We start from the raw sequence: 19,794 nt of genomic DNA, 5'->3' as shown, positions 1-19,794 counted from the left end.
ACAAACAACTATGAACCAGAGACACTCTATTGGTAGTGGAGGGCGGGGAGGGGAGGGATTGGGGTCAAAATAAGGGGTCGCAATTGTTTGGGGAATATAAAAATAAAAATAAATAAATAAATAAATAAATAATAAAATGAAAGTTATATTTCTGTTATATATATTAGATATATACTACATTTGTTTTCTACTCCAAAAAGTCCAATTCATGTCAGTATAGCATCTCTTGCACATATTTCAATATATAATTAATATCAGACCAATTACAATTTCACATTCAGAACTAAGAATCCATAGTTTATTTTATTTTTTTTAAAGATTTATTTATGCATACAAGAGCTGGGGCACAGGCCAGAGATGCGGGGGGTGAGAGGATTCACCAGAGACAGAGTGGGGACAGAACAGACCAATTGACTGAAGTACACTGCTGAGGGGAACAGCGGGCGAGCCAGGAGAGGTCTGCTGCACCATATGAGTTGCTCACTGGCGGGCAGGGGATCAAACTCCTGCTGTAGAGGCTGGGGATTGCTTCATAGTGTGGTGATTAAGCCCTTGTGCCACCACGGAGGCAATCTAAGAATCCATAGTTTTAAGGATAATCTAAACTCAATGACTCATAAACTTCTTAAAAGTTATTACTGTTGGCTTTTTTATTATGAAAGAAAACCAAGTTAACTCTATGAAGCCTGACATAAATATGTACATAACCTAATTCTCAGATAATATAAATCATCACAAATTTTAACAAACTAGAGTTTAGCTTCCCTTATGCAATAAACATAGTTTCTATGATCTAGGACCAATTTATAATTTCTATTAATTGCAAGGCATTAATCATTCCTAAGCAACACAATTCAAACACAAAGACAAATAAAAGAATTGTTGTTCTGGTGAGTCTTTTGCAAGAAATAGGTCAGAAATAATTTATTACAATATAACATGAAAATATCTCAAATATAACAATTTTAATATAACATATTAAATATATTACTAAATTTTCCACTCATATATTTAATTTTGGTTTGTAAATATTAACCTCACTATCTCAGATAACTAAGATCCAAATTTAGCTAAAAAGTTTAATAAAGAGTTGCAAAACTTTCCTTTGGCCAAAATTTAGAAAACCTACTAAAAGCAGAATAATTAAGTGTAGTTTATCTTCCTGCCTAGCTATTAGGGCAGGTGCTGATATGCTATGAAATGATAAAAATAAAAGCAATACCTATAAAAAAAGAAAAAAATAACAGATTTACAGCATTCTGAATCAGTGATTCAACAGAACATTGACTTCTATGAAGACAAGATCTGTGCCTCAAGAGTCTAATACACATACATCTAGAACAATGTACCTCACACAGAAGATGCATCATGAATATTTGTTAAATAAGTCAAATAGACAAGTGCTAAATACATGAGGACTCAGCATAAAATGAGTTTCAGACACCTTATAAATGTAAGGCTTTTTTTCTCCTAACAGACTAATATGAACAGGCTATAATCAATGACCACTTAAATTGATAAAAGTTCTCTGCTGTAGAAAAGTAATTATGCTTACATATTTATCTACAATTTTAGAAGCCATCAGCTCACATTACTTAAAATTGAAATTGGAATAATATCTAGAATTCTTATGCTCTATCTTATTCCATTTCTCTTTTCTATGCTATCACTATTACAGGGCAATTTGAGAAGCCTAAAATAAAATGCGTTTCTATTACATATTTAATCTCTTAACACACACAAAAAAAGAGACACACTCGTAATTAGCTTTTCTAATAAGAGAACAGACTCATTAAAATTTTATCTGAATAAAAATCACAACGATTACTTACCAAGGTCTTTGATTCTTGGTAGTACATTGCATGTAAAATGTTTATAAGAAGCTATTTTTCCTTCATGGGAAGAAATTCCCACATGAGATTCATAAATTCTGAGGCTTTTGGGCTTCTTTGGCCTGGAATGCTTAAACTGCAGAATATATATATAAAATAACATACAGAATTAGACCACAAATGCAGGTATGGCACTAATTAAACACATTAGATTAAATGGTAAATCAATTCCAACACTTTGAAACTGTTTTCACACATAAAGGCATTACTTACCTCCACTAAATTTGCTTTGGAAAAAAAAAAAAAAACAACAACAAAACTTAGGGTCACAAAAATGGACCCACTTTAAAAGAGGAACCATTCCTTTGAGGAGGTATGACCCCATTCCCCTAAACATTGGGCAGTAAACCAATGTTACCTCAAAAAAAAAAAAATATTATTCATGTAAGTAATAACATTTCTTACCATTGAGTGGAAATACATGTTGAGTATAATACTAAGAGAAAATGTAAGGGCTATGAGATGCATGCATGATTATTAAATGCAAAGCATTTATTAATCAGCTTCAACAAATTAAAGGGCAGAAAATGAGTTTAAGGATACTATTAATGTTATCAATAAGACAATAAGACAGCCATAAAAATTACTGTAATTAATACGTTCATGAGATTCCATTCCCCTGCTGTGTTCCTAAAGACAGTAATCCTGCTTTAAACTCATGACAGTGAGAAATATTATATCACTGAGGAGTCTTTGATACATTAGACATTGTAGTTTAAAAAAAAAAATCTGTAAACCTTACACATCATTCATTATGTAGACATTTAGTATTTCCCTACCACTTTAACCTCAGAAACACATGACAAAAAAAGTACCTTCTATTTTATTGGTTACAGATGATGGACTCTGACATATGCATAGCATAATGAGTACAATGATGTAAAGTATTAAATGAACAATGAAGAGAGAATTTGAACATTATTATAGTTACAAAAGTAAAATTTAATTTTCCCAGAAGTATTGCAACAAGCATTTATTTAAAGATTTGTTGTTCTCACTTGGTACATGTGCTCTGGATCCCAGTGCATCCAATCATAATTCACATTATCACCTTCACGAGCCACATACTTCGCCCACGGTGAAATACGATACAAGATCTCTCCACTTTTACTCCTAATAACAACCTAAAAAGAGAATGAGATGTTATTGCTTTAAATGTTTTCGAAAGTCCAAGATATTGCTAATAGTTTAGGATTACTGCTTCAAATAAGAAAAGGAGAAATGAACTTAAGAATCTAAATTACCATCCAATTGTTACCTTTAAAGTTTAAATTCTAATAGCTTTATTTTTCCTTCTGCACTATAATATATGAACCTTAAAATATTCCAGCTTGAATATTTTATGATTCATGACTTTCATCATTATCAACTAATCACCCAAGTGGGTCAATTATATATGGAGCAGATATTAAAAAGGTAAGAATACTATTTGGCAACTACTGTCTATAAATCAGCAGAAGGAAATAAATTCTATTTATTAAGAAAAAGTGTTACATTATATCACCATCTCTTTTCCACTTTGCAGCTATTAATGATAATATTTTCAACAAACCATTACGGAACAAGGATTTTGATTAACACCTATATTGTGCACACACACACAAACAGATATAATACCCTGTAAATGTTTTCTACCATTTCTCAACTGCTCTTATGCCCTATGGCAAGTATACTTTACTATGTAATACCAAATATTTTCCCTTTTAACAACCCATTCTTGCATTTTCCAGTAGTATTGCTATTGTTATCCAAACTAAAAATGCAAATACATTTTTTTTTACTGAATCCACCGTTTAAAACTTAGTACTGAAGGGAGAATTTTGAATTTTCATCATGGTTGCAGAACAAAATGGGCCATGTGAATGCAACCTTCAAGAGATGGAAATTATAGGGTTATTTTAATTTCCTTTTTTTCCAAATCCAATGTTGTGAGTAAAATAAAAAAATGTTCATATTAGAAGCTATATTATGTTCTCAACACTGTGAGGTTACATATTCTTCAGTCTCCCTTATTAGAGAAAAGTTCAAGTATACATAATTCTTGCTCAATATATATTTGTATAATGCTTTATAGATTAGAATGAACATTAATAGTCACATCACACTTGAGTTCAGACACTCTTTATAACCCAAATGATGGGCCTCCCTGGTGGCACAGGGGTTAAGTCTCAGTACTATTAAGCTATCACCAGCCAGTGTGGCATTAGTTAGACCCATCGCCAGGGAGCAGACCCACACGGCACAGCAGACCTTTCCTGTGTTCCTAAAGACAGGGGAGCCTGCTGCTCCCCTCAGCAATGTATTTCAGTGGATCCGCCTGTTCTGCTCCCCGCTCTGTCTCTGGTGAATCCTCTTACCCCCTGTACCTACGGCCTACACCCCAGTTCTATGTAAAAATAAAAAAATAATAATAACTCAAATGTTAAGTGACATTAAGTGAGCTGCCAAAAGTACCAAAGTCACCAAACGGCAGAGCCCAAAGCTGAAAACAGAGTTCCTGACACTCATTTTCTTGCTCTTAACAAGCTTCTACAGTACTTCTTTCAGATACCAAAAAATAAATCATGACTTATGGAGAAAAGAACAGGTGAGCAGTTAACAGGAATGTCTAACTTACATGAATTTATTTCATTCTCCTTTATTATGCCTCCCACTTACTTAAGCTGATCATAAACAAGTGCTATCAGTCAAGGAATCAGTACACATGAAAAAGCATCAATAAAATAGGATCAATTCATTTCAGGAGTATTTTATCCCAAAAGATATGTGCCTTAAGCCACATGAACTTCTAATATAATGTATAACAGTGTCTAACAGTGAAATGTTTCAGGAAAAGGCCCTTTTACTCATCCACCAACACATAACAGGCTATGAGGAAATAAAATAATTAACTGGTCTTCAGTTAATAACACTCTGCCTAATCCATCCAGCTATCTTTTCTCTGTTTTGCAAACAGTTCTACAACCTCTCCAAAGGATAATAATGAATCAATAATTATTTGTGAAGGTGTCTGCTGGCAGAGAAAATACTTGAAACTTTAAGTATAGAACATGAAGAATCTTCTCAGGCTGAATTTAATTCCACAGTCTTTGGAACATTACTTTGTTTATCTCACTGTATATACATGAATATCTTTAGAAGCTAATGAGTGATGGGTGTTGGCAGGAACAGTCCCTCCATGGATCTGGGTCTCCAATACTCCTACATAATTTACTGAGCATGCTGAAAATACAAGTTTCTGACTACTGTTGACAGGGGCCATTTCTCAGGGATGTATTTGTAGCAAGCAACTCTGAGGAATAAGATAATGTCTCCCTTGTAGACACAGAATAGGCTTGCTTACAGCTTGCTACAGAAGAATGTATTCCCCAAGCTGACTGCTCCTCAGTCATGATGCAAACCAATGGTGTGGGCAACATCCATCAGGACCATATAGTATCACCCCTTTGGGACTAGCAAGATGAGAGGAGTCAATGCAAATATGATGCTCACACTGATTAATAAAACCACTTGTCTCTAACTTAGAAGTCTCATGTTTTCTGCCAAAAGCCACAAAATAGTAATTTTTAAGCCTGTAGGAAGATAGTCAAATTTTCCCACAAAGAATTACTTACTTAGTCACTGTATGACTTCAATAGTTTTGTTTCCAAAAGTTTCATTTCTTTCTTCTAACAATCATCATTATTATTGCTTCTTGGGACGGAAACTTTTAATTACCCAATCCTTCCTTCATTCTGACTAATAGAATAACAGTCTGACTCCCCAAAAGATACGAAAAACAAACTTTCCCACTAAATCTGGAACACCTTTCTATGACCATTTCATTTGTCTATTCTTCAGGCCTTTAAGTTATGGAGGTATCTTTGTTATAATAGTTTAGATTTACTTAACCAATACACCTTAGTCACCTTACCTTCATTTGATTTGCTATTTCTAAATCATTATGGCAGCCAGATAAGGATATTATAATAAATCTAACTTGAGAGATATTCCAATAAGAACAGAATACAACCTTTGTGGATTGAAATTTACTAGATTTTTTTAGGGTGAGTGGGAGGAAAGTGGGGAGAAAGAATAATTCCCATATTTTTGTTCTCTTGAGCACAGACTCAGATAAAAGATTTTTAAATAATAAAACCTTATTTTTTTCATATTTCAAATTTGTCACCACTTTATTTTGTAAACATGTAGAGGTATTATATAGATAGATTATTTTAGAGAACTCTCACAGGGTACATTTCCACATGGCAAATATTCCTACACACACACCATGATATAAGAGAAGTTTTTCAGTGTCCTCTAAGTGAATTCATTGTTGTTGTTATTGTTCCCTCCCACCCCTCCCCGCCCCCAAGTTTTAGCAATACAATTATTTTGTCTTCTCAACTGGGTGAGAGATTAGATTGATAAATAGGAGTGGGTGGACCAGGAATATTATGACAAAAGGAGGTAGCCAGCCTTAGATCTGAGTTTATGCTCAACTCATGAACTGCTAGCATTGTTTTCTAACAAGCCTACTGGCATGCATGGTGGCCTCATAGCATTTCTCCCTAAAGGTCTAACATTCCCTTTCTTGAAGAATGTTACAACTTGCTTCATTAAAATTTGCCTGAGCTGTATCACTAGCATCACTCTTATAATAAAACTTTATATCATTATTTTTACATCATTTAATTTACAACCTCAAAACAGCACATGCAATATAGCAAATTGAAAAAATATGGAATAGCAATTTTTTGGCAATATGCACAAAAAATTCAGAGAAAGTAATTCTCAATGATTCAGTAACCCTTATTAAAATTTGCTTTGTGAAAATAATCAGAGATGTGTCCAAACACCATAACCTTACATATTAAATTTAGTGTCACTTTTACTAACAAAATATGAATGACTGAATAACGTATAGTTGTTTAATGTTGAATTATATTGAAGGTTGCAAGAAAATTCTTTCAAGTTATAAAAAACATGTTATATTACATCTCCCTAATGTAAACTGCACGCAAACTAATGAAGTATTTTAAAAGATAGGAAATATCTTTATATTCATATATTAAGGTGTTAGCTTTTATTTTTCTAATTGTTTCTATATTGTTAATCATTTTATTTCACTTACAGAGCTTCTATAATCAGGGGAAAAGTGTTTTAGGAAAAATTGCAAATAGATAAATTAAAAAACTGTACATACAGTTGCAGAATTGTGCTATTCAAGTTGTGTATCTTGTGACCCTTAATATATTATTAAAAATACAACTTAAAAAGATAAATTAAATGACTTGAAAGGAACATACTAATAACAATATCATAATGATTTTTTTTAGAATAACAAATAGATATTTAGTAAAATTGTAACAGTTTATAACAATATAAAATGCTAGCAGACTCATTTTTAATGAGACAAATTGTCTCTTTAACTTATGGGAAGTTATCATCAAAAGATGTTACTAGAGGGGGCCTCCCCAGTGGCTCAGCGGTTGAGCACTGGGTTGCGGTTGAGCACTGGGTTGCGAAGCTGCCCACAGCCTCCGCAGCCCAGGTTCAATCCCCGGCCGCTAGGCGAGGGTCCCACAAGGCGCGCAGACCTCTCCAGCCACCAGCTGCTCCTCTCAGCAGTGTACTTCAGTCTGTCTGCTCTGCTCCCCATTCTGGCTCTGGTGAATTCTCTCAACCTCCTGCACTTCTGACTGTACCCAGCGCTTGTGTAAATAAATAAATAAATCTTAAAAAAAAAAAAAAAGATGTTACTAGAGAGCCTCCCCTGGTTGCGTAGCAGTTGAGCACTGGGCTGTGAAGCTGCCCGCAGCCTCTGCAGTGCCAGTTTGATCCCCGGCCGCAGGCGAGGGTCCCACATGGAGCACAGACCTCTTCCTGCCACCCGCTGCTACCCTCAGCAGTGTATTTCATCAGTCTGCCTGTTCTGTTCCCTGCTCTGGCTCTGGTGAATTCTCTCACCCTCCCGGGTTTCTGACTGTACCCGGTGCTTGTCTAAATCAATCAATCAATCAGTCAGTCAATCTTAAAAAAAAAAAGAAGATGTTACGAGATTAAGCAAGTGAATAAGACACTCCTGCCTGTGCAAAAGTCATACTGACTCAGTGAACTGTATGAAGTAAAATTTTATTTAGAAAATGTCATTTAGAATTCAAATATACAATATATGAAACAGTACCAAGAGTACCTTTTGAAATGCTTCTTACCAAAGAATATTGTTCCTATGGACTGTAAAATTACTAAGATAAGATGTTCCTCGAGTGGCCAAGAATTTTATATAAAACCAATGGATGTGTAAAGCTGGTTAGAAGTATGAGTGTACTCTGGAAAATAGTACTGCATTTAACTGGAGGCTTCATAAGTGAATGAGTAGAAGACCAAGAAAAAAAGGCACAAGTATTGAATAACATAATTTACTTTGTCCATATTATACTTCCAAAATCACTACATACCATGAAATGAATATTTATTTACAAACAACAATTCATAAAGAGATGGCTGAAGAAAGGATACTAATCAAAATAACTACTTGATCAGGTACTGAAATAACCAAAGAGATTTATAATTTATGAAGGGGTTGTCTCTCTCTTCTTAATTATTTTGAGTTTATATAATAATATCTAATGCAACTGATAAAATTAATGAAATATATGCAAACAAATAATATATAAAATATATACCAAATAACTTTTATATATTAAACAATAGATATAGCCATACCACTGTACAATACTGTGCTGAGTATCTACATGTATTCTACACATGTGTTTAAGTATTTTTTAAACTTTATTGAAATTATTATTATATGTGTATCAATTATACATATAATAATGTATGAGTTTAAGGTACATAACATGTTGATGTGATACACTTACATAATATGATTTAAATAATTTTTAGAAGTGGATATGATAAAAATAAAAAATTAGAAAAAGTAATCAAAAGATAATAATTAAGCAGAAAAATAACTGATATCCCAGGGAAGAATCTGATGATTCTATTAATGACCAGAGTCCTGATGAAATATATTTACAAACGATATTTGAAGATGCTTATCATTTTTATTTATTTTTTAAAGATTTATTTATTTATTTATACAAGCACTGGGTACAGTCAGAAGCACGGGAGGGTGAGAGAATTCACCAGAGCCAGAGCGGGGAGCAGAGCAGGCAGAAGGACCAAAGTACACTGCTTAGGGGAGCAGCGGGCAGCAGGAGAGGTCTTCGTGCCATGTGGACCCTCCTCCAGTGGCCAGGGAGCAGTCGGGGATCGAACCGGTGCTGCAGAGGCTGTGGGCAGCTTCGCTACCCAGCGCTCTACCACTGTGCCACCAGAGAGGCCCGCTTATCATTTTTAAATGGCTTAGTGTAATTTAAAATGAATAGCTTAAATGCAGTTTAATTCAGCTCAAAATTTTCTAATCTTTGTTTTTTTTTAAAAAAAAAAGCAGAAGAAAAGGAAAATATGAGTATACCTTTTTACACAATCTTGTTTGTTTTTCTTCTGGGACAATTTTAAGATTCAGTAAGAAAAAAAGAGTCTCTTTGCCCCTGTAGAAGATTGAAAAAAAGCTCCTTGGAAGGTCTACATCCTAATTTTTAGAATGTGGGAACGATATATTATATGGCAAAAAAGTGGGGGGGGTGCTGGGGAGGGTCTTGACACCTGTGATTAAAGGATTTTAAGATGGAACGATTATCTTGACTACGCAGGAGTGCTATCACACATCACTTTCTAAGAAGGAGATTTTACACACAGACAGGAGAGGAAAAATAATGTGGTCAAGGAAGCAGACACTGGACTCATGTGGACACTAGCCAAGAAAACCCAAGCCACCTGAAGCTGAAAGTTGCAAGGAACAAATTTTTCCCACAGCTTCTAGAGGGAGCATGGCTTTGCTTATAATACTTTTATTTCCAGTAATTCCAATCTTTAACCTAATTGCCTCCAAAGCTGTGAAAAAACAAATTTCTGTTATTTAAAGCCACCAAATTTGAGCAGCAGCTATAAAAACCAACAGAGCAACAAAGGAAAGAAAGGAAGAATTGCTTTCTAAGAATAAACTGGAAAGAACATAAATTTAATTAAAGTTTGTCAGTGCTAGAATGAGTTAAAATTTCACATTATTTTGATGAGTAGTCTAAATAATCCATTTTATCTCTTATTAACTTCCTACTCACCAAAAGCAGACAAACATGTACACCAATGCATTTCAGTGACCTTCATTAAACAAGGTAAGTCTTCCGTGGCAATTCCCAGGAAAAGCAAACCCCTTCAGATAAACATCACTGGACTTCCGAACTGAGAGCAGAGACTTCAAAAATTGAGTTTGAAGTACGCAGGTTTTATTGCTAGCCTACTGTCATGCAATTATTTTCAGAGATTGAATAAAAAGTACCACCCTTTACATGATACAAATAATAACTCTAAATTTACAGAAGGATAAGCTGAGGGTCTATTTTATCTATCCAATATTTGATATACTTGTTTCATTAAACAGAAATGAGAGTACTTAAGTAAATAGATGATTGAAAAACAATAATAAATTAATAACAATATTAATAATACTTATAGACATTTCATTCAGAATTTTAAGCACCTTTCATTTTAAACTCTCAGTTTATATTTTAATTAATGAGGGAATAAAACCAAGATATCAATAGAAGTATTGGCAGTTTTCCAATAATAACAAGACCCTGATATATGTATCTGTACACTTTATGGACAAACTTTCCAAAAACTACAAATAATCAATTGGTAGGGTTATATATGAGCTATAAACGACACTGCCATTGTTTATATATTCAGTCTTCTCTGGATACAAATAATTATATCTGTTATGTTAAAGTGTTTTTAATTTTCTGTTAATTATATCTGTATACTAAAATTCATACATTTCAGAGATCTGTTTCTTAATTTACTTCACAATTTTCAATTAATCAAACAATCTTAAAAAGACATATACACATAAAGTAACCATAAAAAGTATATTCTTGTGATACCCTTTACCACTACAGTGTTCAGAGATTAAGAAAGGTAGCAAACAGATCAAATAATTAGATTAAGCCCCCTGTACTCTTAGGTTATGCAGTACTGGACATATACAAAAGAAAAGGCAATAGTCCTGCCATAAGCTTAACTAAGAAAAGGTAGAAATCAATTGAACTTTGAAAGCAATAACCTATTGATAATTTTTCGTTGGCTGCCATTATTTTAGTTGTTTTGGATTTCTAACTTTAAAACGTGTCATAATTCAGTTTATTTTCTTTAGTCAGAAACAAGAAATCTTTCCGGGCCTCTCCTGGTGGCGCAGTGGTTGAGCGCTGGGCTGTGAAGCTGCCCGCAGCCTGAGCAGTGCTGGTTCAATCCCCGGCCTCCAGCGAGGGTCCCACATGGCACGCAGACCTCTCCTGCCCCGCCCGCTGCTCCCCTCAGCAGTGTATTTCATCAGTCTACTTGTTCCGTTCCCTGCTCTGGCTCTGGTGAATTCTCTTACCCTCCCGCGCTTCTGACTGTACCCAGTGCTTGTATAAATAAATAAATAAATAATTCTTTAAAAAAAAGAAATCTTTCCAAAGTTGACTCTAATAACAATAGTTCAAGTAGAAATAAAAATTTTCTCTATCAGGGCCTCCCCTGGTGGCGCAGCGGTTGAGCGCTGGGCTGCGAAGCTGCCCGCAGCCTCTGCAGTGCCGGTTCGATCCCCGGCCAATGGGTGAGGGTCCCACATGGCACGCAGACCTCTCCTGCAGCCCGCTGCTCCCCTCGGCAGTGTACTTCGGTCCTTCTGCCTGTTCTTCTCCCTGCTCTGGCTCTGGTGAATTCTCTTGCCCTCCCGCGCTTCTGACTGTACCCAGTGCTTGTATAAATAAATTAATAATCAAAAATAAATAAATAAATAAAAGTGCCTTCTAATCGACCTTGGACTGTCTTTGAACTTATAAAAAAAAAAAATTTCTCTATCAAAAACAATGTTACTAATGAAAGGATTTTCCTTAAAAGACTAAAAATATTAGTTACAAAAAATAAATTTGTAATGTGAAAAATTAGCATGAGATCAAACTATGCCAAGCTTTGGAAAATGGACAGCAATACATGAAACAAAAGGAAAGCTTTTTCTTACAAAAATATTTATTTATTCATGCTTACAAGAACCCGGGTACAGGCCAGATATGCGGGAGGGTGAGAGGATTCACCAGAGACAGAGTGGGGAACAGAAGAGGCAGATTAACTGAAATACACTGTTGAGGGGAGCAGCTGGCGAGACACAAGAGGTCTGCCCCGCCATGTGGGATTCTCGCCAGCTGGCAGGGATCTAACTGGCACTGCAGAGTCTGCGGACAGCTTCATAGAGCTCCGTTCAACCACCTGCGCCAACCAGGGAGTCCCAAAGAGAACATTTTTGAGAGATAATAGCCAGAGCTATTTTGCTCCTGATTTAACACCAATTGAGAATTACAGAGATATAAACATTAATTTCTGTAATACACACGGCAGAGAAGAAACTGTATAATATTGTCAAAAAAAAAAAAAAAAGGAAATGAAGATCAGTAGTTGCTTCTTTAAAAGCAGGTCCTTATTCAGAATGATTTACAAAGACAGATGCTCCTGTATCTATAAAAAGGAGTATTACTCCCAAAGGTTTCCACCTCAGTTCTCCAATCATCCAGTCTAGTTAAGAAGAATTACAGCTATGATACTTTTTTTTTTTGGTCTCTGTTTTTGACTGAGGCAAATCTATAAAGAAATGAAAAAAAAAAAAAAAAAAAAAAAACCACTACGTAGAACTGATAAAGTGTTTGCTTCATTTCAAGTACATTACCTGAACAAAAACCTTATAAAGTGAGGTCACTACAAAAAGACACAATCCAAAGGGATTATGTGAGATTTAGGAAGCAGGCATTGAAAACGATATCCCTGAGCAAGTGAGAATAACTACTCCTAAGTGAAAAGAATAGGAACAATGTTGAAATGTTGTAATCAGGTAAAGATTGATTAGGTGCCTTAGACTAGAAAACAAATGAATTACACATGATATAAAAATATAGGATTTAAACTTCCAAGATATTGAAAGATCAATGCAGTAATAAAAGAAAAAAGCCATGAAAAGGGGAAAAAATCAGTGAGTTTTCATTACTGAAAAAGTGTGCTTCAAAGGGACTCAGCCATGTGCAGTGAAGGCTAGAATTCTATTAAGTAAACAGAGTTATAATCTGGTATAATGCCAATAAAAAAATCTAAGAAGCATTTTCTGAAGTGTAAGGATGGGGGATACTATCATAAATGAGTTAAAGCTCTCTTTATAATCATTCTATTTATTAAGTATAATTACAAGTATATATGGTGATAAATTGAATCATTTGATTAAAAGAATACTATTCTTCAGCAATCACTTGGAGTGCAATCTGTAATGAAGTAAAATATAAAGTGGGGGTAGGAAGGGAAGTAATTCACACCCAAAAGGAAGTCTAAAAACTTTCCAGAGCCTTGACACAGAATATAAAGTTCTAAGAAAGAAGATTATTTGAGAAATCACACAATTACATATTTAATATATACTATAACTAATATATTCAATAATACAATTAAAGACTATTTAATAAAGAAAACTGCTAGTGATGAAAATGATTCTTCCTAAATGTTTAAGTGTTCTTTTTAAATTAAGGTTTCATAACATAGATTTATTTTTTTTTTTTTTTTTTTTTATTTTTATTTGTTTGTTTGTTTTGTTTATACATGCACTGGGTACAGTCAGAAGCACGGGAAGGTGAGAGAATTCACCAGAGCCAGAGCGGGGAGCAGAGCAGGCAGAAGGACCGAACTACACTGCTGAGGGGAGCAGCGGGCGGCAGGAGAGGTCTGCGCGCCATGTGGGACCCTCCTCTGGTGGCTGGGAGCAGCCGGGGATCGAACCGGCGCCGCAGAGGCCATGGGCAGCTTCACAACCCAGCGCTCAACCACTGCGCCACCGGGGAGGCCCTCATAACATAGATTTAAACACTCTCACTTTTATTTTTTTTTTCTTCCACAAAAGACATGTACTTTGTCTGGTATAGGCAGCATTCAGAGAAAAGAAAACTGCAAATAGATGTGTATGAATATTGATAGGGAAATAAGTACACACATGAAAAAATGAGAAAGTGATGAAATATATGGTGGTGTAACGGGGAATAGATAACTACTACATGTGAGACGCAACTCAAGATATGTATTTGGATCATTTCTGGTCAACTTATTTTTTAGACTTTTACTATAGGTCACAAAAGTTGGCCAGGAATTGAAATGACCCTTTGGTAAGCTACGCAGGCACTGGAGGTGGAGACAGTGACAAAGGGAAGAATCAGTGGCAAGTAACAGTCGTCACAATAGTTGCTTATTTTAAACCTGAGTTCAGGTACACTCAAATTATTAAACATGGATACTACTTTCATAGACAGCAAAAGCACAGGGCACAAACTTGAGCTTTGATCTTCAATTGTGATGACCCTTCTACAGACACAGGGAAATGTATTAAATCAAAAATAGACAACAGAACTACCCACCTGTCCATTGTGTGAGGCTCAGGGAATATGCATCTAGTGACTGCTCAAAAAAAAAAAAAAAAAAAAATCTATCCATGTGACTTTTCCTTTCCCCGAACTAGAGGCACATTCAGTCATCTGGGGAAATTTTAAGTTATTCACTTACTGCAATGAACAGAGATGACCATATTGAAGTGTTAAACAAACAAACAAACAAACAAACAATAACTCTTCCCTGAAGAAGGTTGAACATTAATATTGATATTTAACATATTTATCTGTGCAACTCAATGAAAGAACTCAGCTTAAATGTAAATACTTAAATCATAAAAAAGATTATAGAGCATGTACTTTATGAGAAAAGATATCTTATAGGCACACCTTTATAATTATTATCTGAAAGCACACTTGACCAAGGACAAATACTGCTATTAAACACAATCAAAAATATCATCCAGTCACAAAATGTTATTTTTTTTACCTTTTTTGGCACATCACTCAAAGATCAAATACCATTAAAGCATTTCCTTAAAAAAATGATCCCTATATAATTTAGAAGAAAATGAATACTTTTATTTAAAAATACAATACTCCTCAAGAAGGATGAAAAAATATGTTCATTTCTCCAGACTTTATAATCATATTTAAAATCCACTATGCTCACAGAAGGACAAAGAATAAAAGATCATAAAATAAATGGTATTTCATATTATATAGATACAAGAAAAAGAAAGTCAGCTAATAAATTTGTAGTATTTCCAGATCAATGTTCACTTAAGGGAAGTAATCAGGGAACGGATATTTATGGACATAAACATTTTCTGGATGCCTGTGATTCACTTCTATGAGCACTAAAACAGAAAGAGGAAAAGAATGCTATTTTACAGCTATCTTTCTAAAATGTATTATACTTTCCCCTGTGGCCTTAACAGAGGGAATTAAACACTTGTTGAAATTGATTTGTATACACTGAACTGTGACATGTTTGGAATATGAACATTTTTCACCTGAATTGAGTAAAGAGAATATTAGACTTTTATCAGTGTCTTTGCAGCAGTTTTCAACCCTGGATGTGTAACAACTACCTGAGGAACATTTTAAAATGAGATGCCTCAGTCCTATTTCTATCCACCACCACCCTACCTACGTATCACCCTTGCTTCTGATTCTATGATCTGCAGTCCAGTGCAGTAGGAGATAAAAGATAGGACTGAGAAAAGCAAAAAACAAAATAACTACAGGGATAGTGTTTCAATAATGAAAGGACAGATTTTTATTAAAAAAAAATAAAAAACATTATCAAGGAGGAAAGAAAACTAACACCAGAGTTACAGGAAATAAGTTTTCTAAATCCTTAAGGTACTAGTAAACACCACTGCAAATGACAAAAAGTACTTTGCAATGAAAGTTGCCTTAATCTATTTTGAATTTTCAATTTATTATTCAGCAATAATTTGTAATTCTTTTAATTCTTCAAAGTCTAATCTTCCCAGCAATTTATTATTCTCAATAAAATTAATCTCACTTCAATCACCACTAAGGTCACTCACTCATGCTGATTCAAAAATTTATGTTCATTTGAAGTCCTGAATATACCCATGAATATCCTCACTCATTTACTTGTCAACATTTTCACATTAAGGAATGCCTTCATAAAAGGGTATGGTGAATTAAGTTTATTGATATTAACCTATAGATCTAAGCTATCATTTTAGAAAAATTTACAATTTCTGTATTATGAATGAGTCATGAATAATTTTTCAATAAAATATTTATTATTGCTACTTTAAATGAAAATCCCATTGCTAAAATCAGGTGATTTCCTTTTTTGATATTACATTCTTAGGAATTCAGTTGTAATTTTGATGTAAAAGGTACAGTAATATTGGCTTTCAGTCAATAATACTATAACAGGGTAATCCCCAGGGAAAGGGTAGTTTCCAGGTTCCCTGCCGCATCCAAGAAAAGATGGAGCTGAGCAGGGAGGAGAGGTTAGAAAAGACAGGGAAAAGGAAGGAAGGGAAATCAAGAAAAGGTCTTTGAGGAGGCACACAGAGCAGAGAGACATGTGAAGAAGCTGCACTTGTTTCTTGGCTTTGGACTTGTACCAGAGACTTGGGGAACATAGAAAGGTGCACTTGAAAGAGACAGAGCTATGAGTACGATACCCATGGGGAAACTGACAATGGCAGTCTTTATCTTGATTTGGATTTTTATTTTGTTCTTTTCCTTCCAGACTTTTTTTTTTAAGATTTATTTATTTATACAAGAACCGGGGTACAGGCCAGATGTGCGAGAGGGTGAGAGGATTCACCAGAGAGAGACGGGGAACAGAACAGGCAAACTGACGAAATACACTGCTGAGGGGAGCAGCAGGCGAGACAGGAGAGGTCTGTCGCGCCATGCGGGACTGTTGCCGGCTGGCCAGGATCGAACTGGCGCTGCAAAGGCAGAGGACAGCTTCACAGTGTGGCGCTCAACCACTGGTGCCACCAGGGGAGGCCCTTTTCCTTCCAGACTTACCTGGCCCTTTCTGCCCCTTTCCTTTGGGTCCCCACCAAAAGGTGCCTTAGGTTTGTGCAAGCTTCTCGGTGTCAGTGGTCCAGTCTTGGACCAACCCTGTTTGGCTGAGCATTTGCATATAAGAGTTAGGTAACATTGGGCCCTTGATTTGGTAACTATATTTTTTGTCCTCTCTCCAGCACACACTAAGTGCATTAAAGTTCCTATCCACTGAAGGTCTTACACACTGGAGTATGTTTTGTCCTGATGTCAGAACCCATTTAAAGCAGGTAGCTGGGATTCCCGGGATGCCACTGGCCCTGCCATATAACAAAACTACTTTCTGGTATTCCTTTCTGTATCAGAGAGGATAAAAAGCTTAAAATCACATTTTCCACAATCCTTTGCAGGTAAGTTTCTACATGCAATATCTGGACATAAGGAACTAGTACATGAGGTAAATCACATGGAGATCTATCTTTTTTTGCCTAAGAAATCAAAATGATGCTTAATTTAATAAAATGTCAATATCTCCATAGGCACAGCAGTAAAAAAACTAAAATATAATTGATATGCCACAATTAATTAGCTCACACACTCATAATTTCCATTTCTACCTCTCTATGCACAATTATATGTACATTCAGAATAAGCTTTTTCATGAGAATTAATAACAAAAGATGTTTTGCATGAAAAAAATCTTCTCTTCCTGCATATGGTTTCAAGTTTGAATTTTAAAATTTAAATTTTATAAACAATTGATATGATTATCATTAAAAAAGAAAAGAGTTGGCAGAAATACAGAGAAATCCCAGGAGCCAGAGAGAGTAGGGAGGGGGTGAGTGATCTGTACCTAAACTGGGATTTAAAAGAACAGTCTAACCATGAAAAAATGAGAGGAAGATTCTTTAATTAACCTTTTTGAAGAACACACCAGATTTGGAATACAAGAGCACAGATTGAAAGCAAATTTGGAGACAATAAAAAAAAAAGAGGAATCAGAAAGTTTAGATGAGGGCCTCCCTGGTGGCACGGGGGGTTAGTTAAGCACAGCACTGTGAAGCTATCTGCAGCCTCTACAGCATGAGTTCAATACCGGTCTGGCCAGGGAGCTAACCCACATGGTACAGCAGACCTCTCCTGTCTCACCCGCTGCTCCTCTCAGCAGTGTATTTCAGTAAATCCACCTGCTCTGCTCTCCACTCTGTCTCTGGTGAATCCTCTCACTCCCCCACACCTCTGGTCTGTACCCCAATTCTTTTATGAATAAATAAAAACTAAAGTTCATATGAGGAAAAATAGTTAGAGGTAAAACCTAGGGTTGGTGGCCTAGAGAACTGGAAGAGAATTAAAATTTCAAGATTAGATGGGGACAAACTGAAAACTCCTGGGATGTATCAAAAAAATCCCAGCACTACGAAGATAAGAATGGTTTGGTATACCAAAAATCTGGGCCTAGAACAACCAAAAAGTTTTGAGAAGAAAAGGAAAATGCCCATAGGGTTAATTTCTTCAGATGTTATTTTATTTTTTACACATTTATTAATTTAAAAATGAGTTTGTTCTAGGAGCAAACAGAAAAGGCTGCACCTCAGCTGAGAAACAGCTAATTTATAAGATAGTTTATAGCTAATCGAAGAAAATACCATGCCTGGGCCTCCCTAGCAGTGCAGGCAGTTGAGTGCTACACTGTGAAGCTGTCCGCACTGTGCTGCACTGTGAAGCTGACCGGCCAGGGAGAAACCCACATGGTGCAGCATACCTCTCCTATCTTGCCCGCTGCTCCCCTCAGCAGTGTATTTCATCAGTCTGCCTGTTCTGTTCCCTGCTTTGTCTCTGGTGAATCCTCTCACCCTCCCACACATTGGGCCTGTAACTGGGTTCTTGTATAAATAAATAAATATTTAAAAAAAGAAAGAAAATACCATGTTTATAGGACAAATTCAATTGCTTCAGTTATCAACCTAATATTTATTAAAAAGTACCCACAGTAATTACATATTTGCCAGAAATGTTTTAAGACTTACAGGTGAGTAAGGTGTTGCTTTCATGTAAGACTTACAGATTCATTTGAAAGAATGGTGAAAATAGTCACACTAATAGAAATTTGTGAAAAATACTTACAATAATAGCCAATCCAACACATTATAGATTGCTTCTAATTATCAATACTTCAAACCTCTCCATATGGCCATCTGTAAATGTGCCTTAAGTCATGACAGAATTAACTGGCCATCATAAACTAACAATATTTAACATAACAATAGAGTAGAATTGGTTTAACAGACATATGAAAATGACAATGACACTGTTATTTATAAAGGCAACAAACAAAAGCCATCACCTGTATACTGATGTATTCTATTTCTTAAATTCTAATTTCTATATGAAGTAAGATTTATACTGAGAGGGTTTTTTCCCCTTAAATTCAAAGGTAGTTCAAATTGGAGTTTAAGAGTAATGTGTGTGTGCGTGCGTGTGTCTGTGTATAAAATCATGACTTTAGATTCACTTATATTCAGTAGGCTAAAGTCATGGTTTTAATACCTCAAGAAAGCATAAAACTATTATAAACTGAATTAGCTATTAAAAGAAATAGATCTGTGTTATCCATTAAATATTTTAATAAGCTTTTGTTTCTTTTTATGATAGCTGGTAATGCCAGTTAGAATGTTTATGCCAAGTAAATGTTAGTTCCTAGCTGGTGTATTATTCCATTAATAGAAATATGGAGTTGCTTCAAGTAACAAAAACATTGAAGTACCTTTTGAGATTTGCATGACATATACATTGGAGGGAAAAAGGGGAAACTGGAAAACAACAGGCATGGAGTAATCACATTATTATGATAATAAAAAGCATATAAACACAAAGAGGCAGAAAGACAAGGA

At 35.2% G+C, this 19,794-nt stretch overlaps 1 protein-coding gene across 2 annotated transcripts in view; it reads right to left on the bottom strand.

Annotated features, from left to right (window-relative positions):
* The window catches only part of GBE1 (1,4-alpha-glucan branching enzyme 1), a 255,028-nt gene that overhangs the window by 138,053 nt on the left and 97,181 nt on the right, over positions 1–19,794 (bottom strand). For both annotated transcript variants that reach the window (XM_037525699.2, XM_054700702.1), the window contains exons 4-5: positions 2,891–3,016; positions 1,833–1,968 (exon numbers count right to left, since the gene is read on the bottom strand). In XM_037525699.2, coding sequence (XP_037381596.1) covers positions 1,833–1,968; positions 2,891–3,016 — 262 coding nt within the window. The remainder of the gene's footprint in view (positions 1–1,832; positions 1,969–2,890; positions 3,017–19,794) is intronic.

Source organism: Talpa occidentalis, unplaced genomic scaffold (genome assembly GCF_014898055.3).
Source record: "Talpa occidentalis isolate TD23 unplaced genomic scaffold, MPIMG_talOcc4v2.1 talOcc4.4, whole genome shotgun sequence".
Lineage (NCBI taxonomy): Eukaryota > Metazoa > Chordata > Mammalia > Eulipotyphla > Talpidae > Talpa > Talpa occidentalis.
This window is presented reverse-complemented; position numbering and strand designations above follow the sequence as displayed.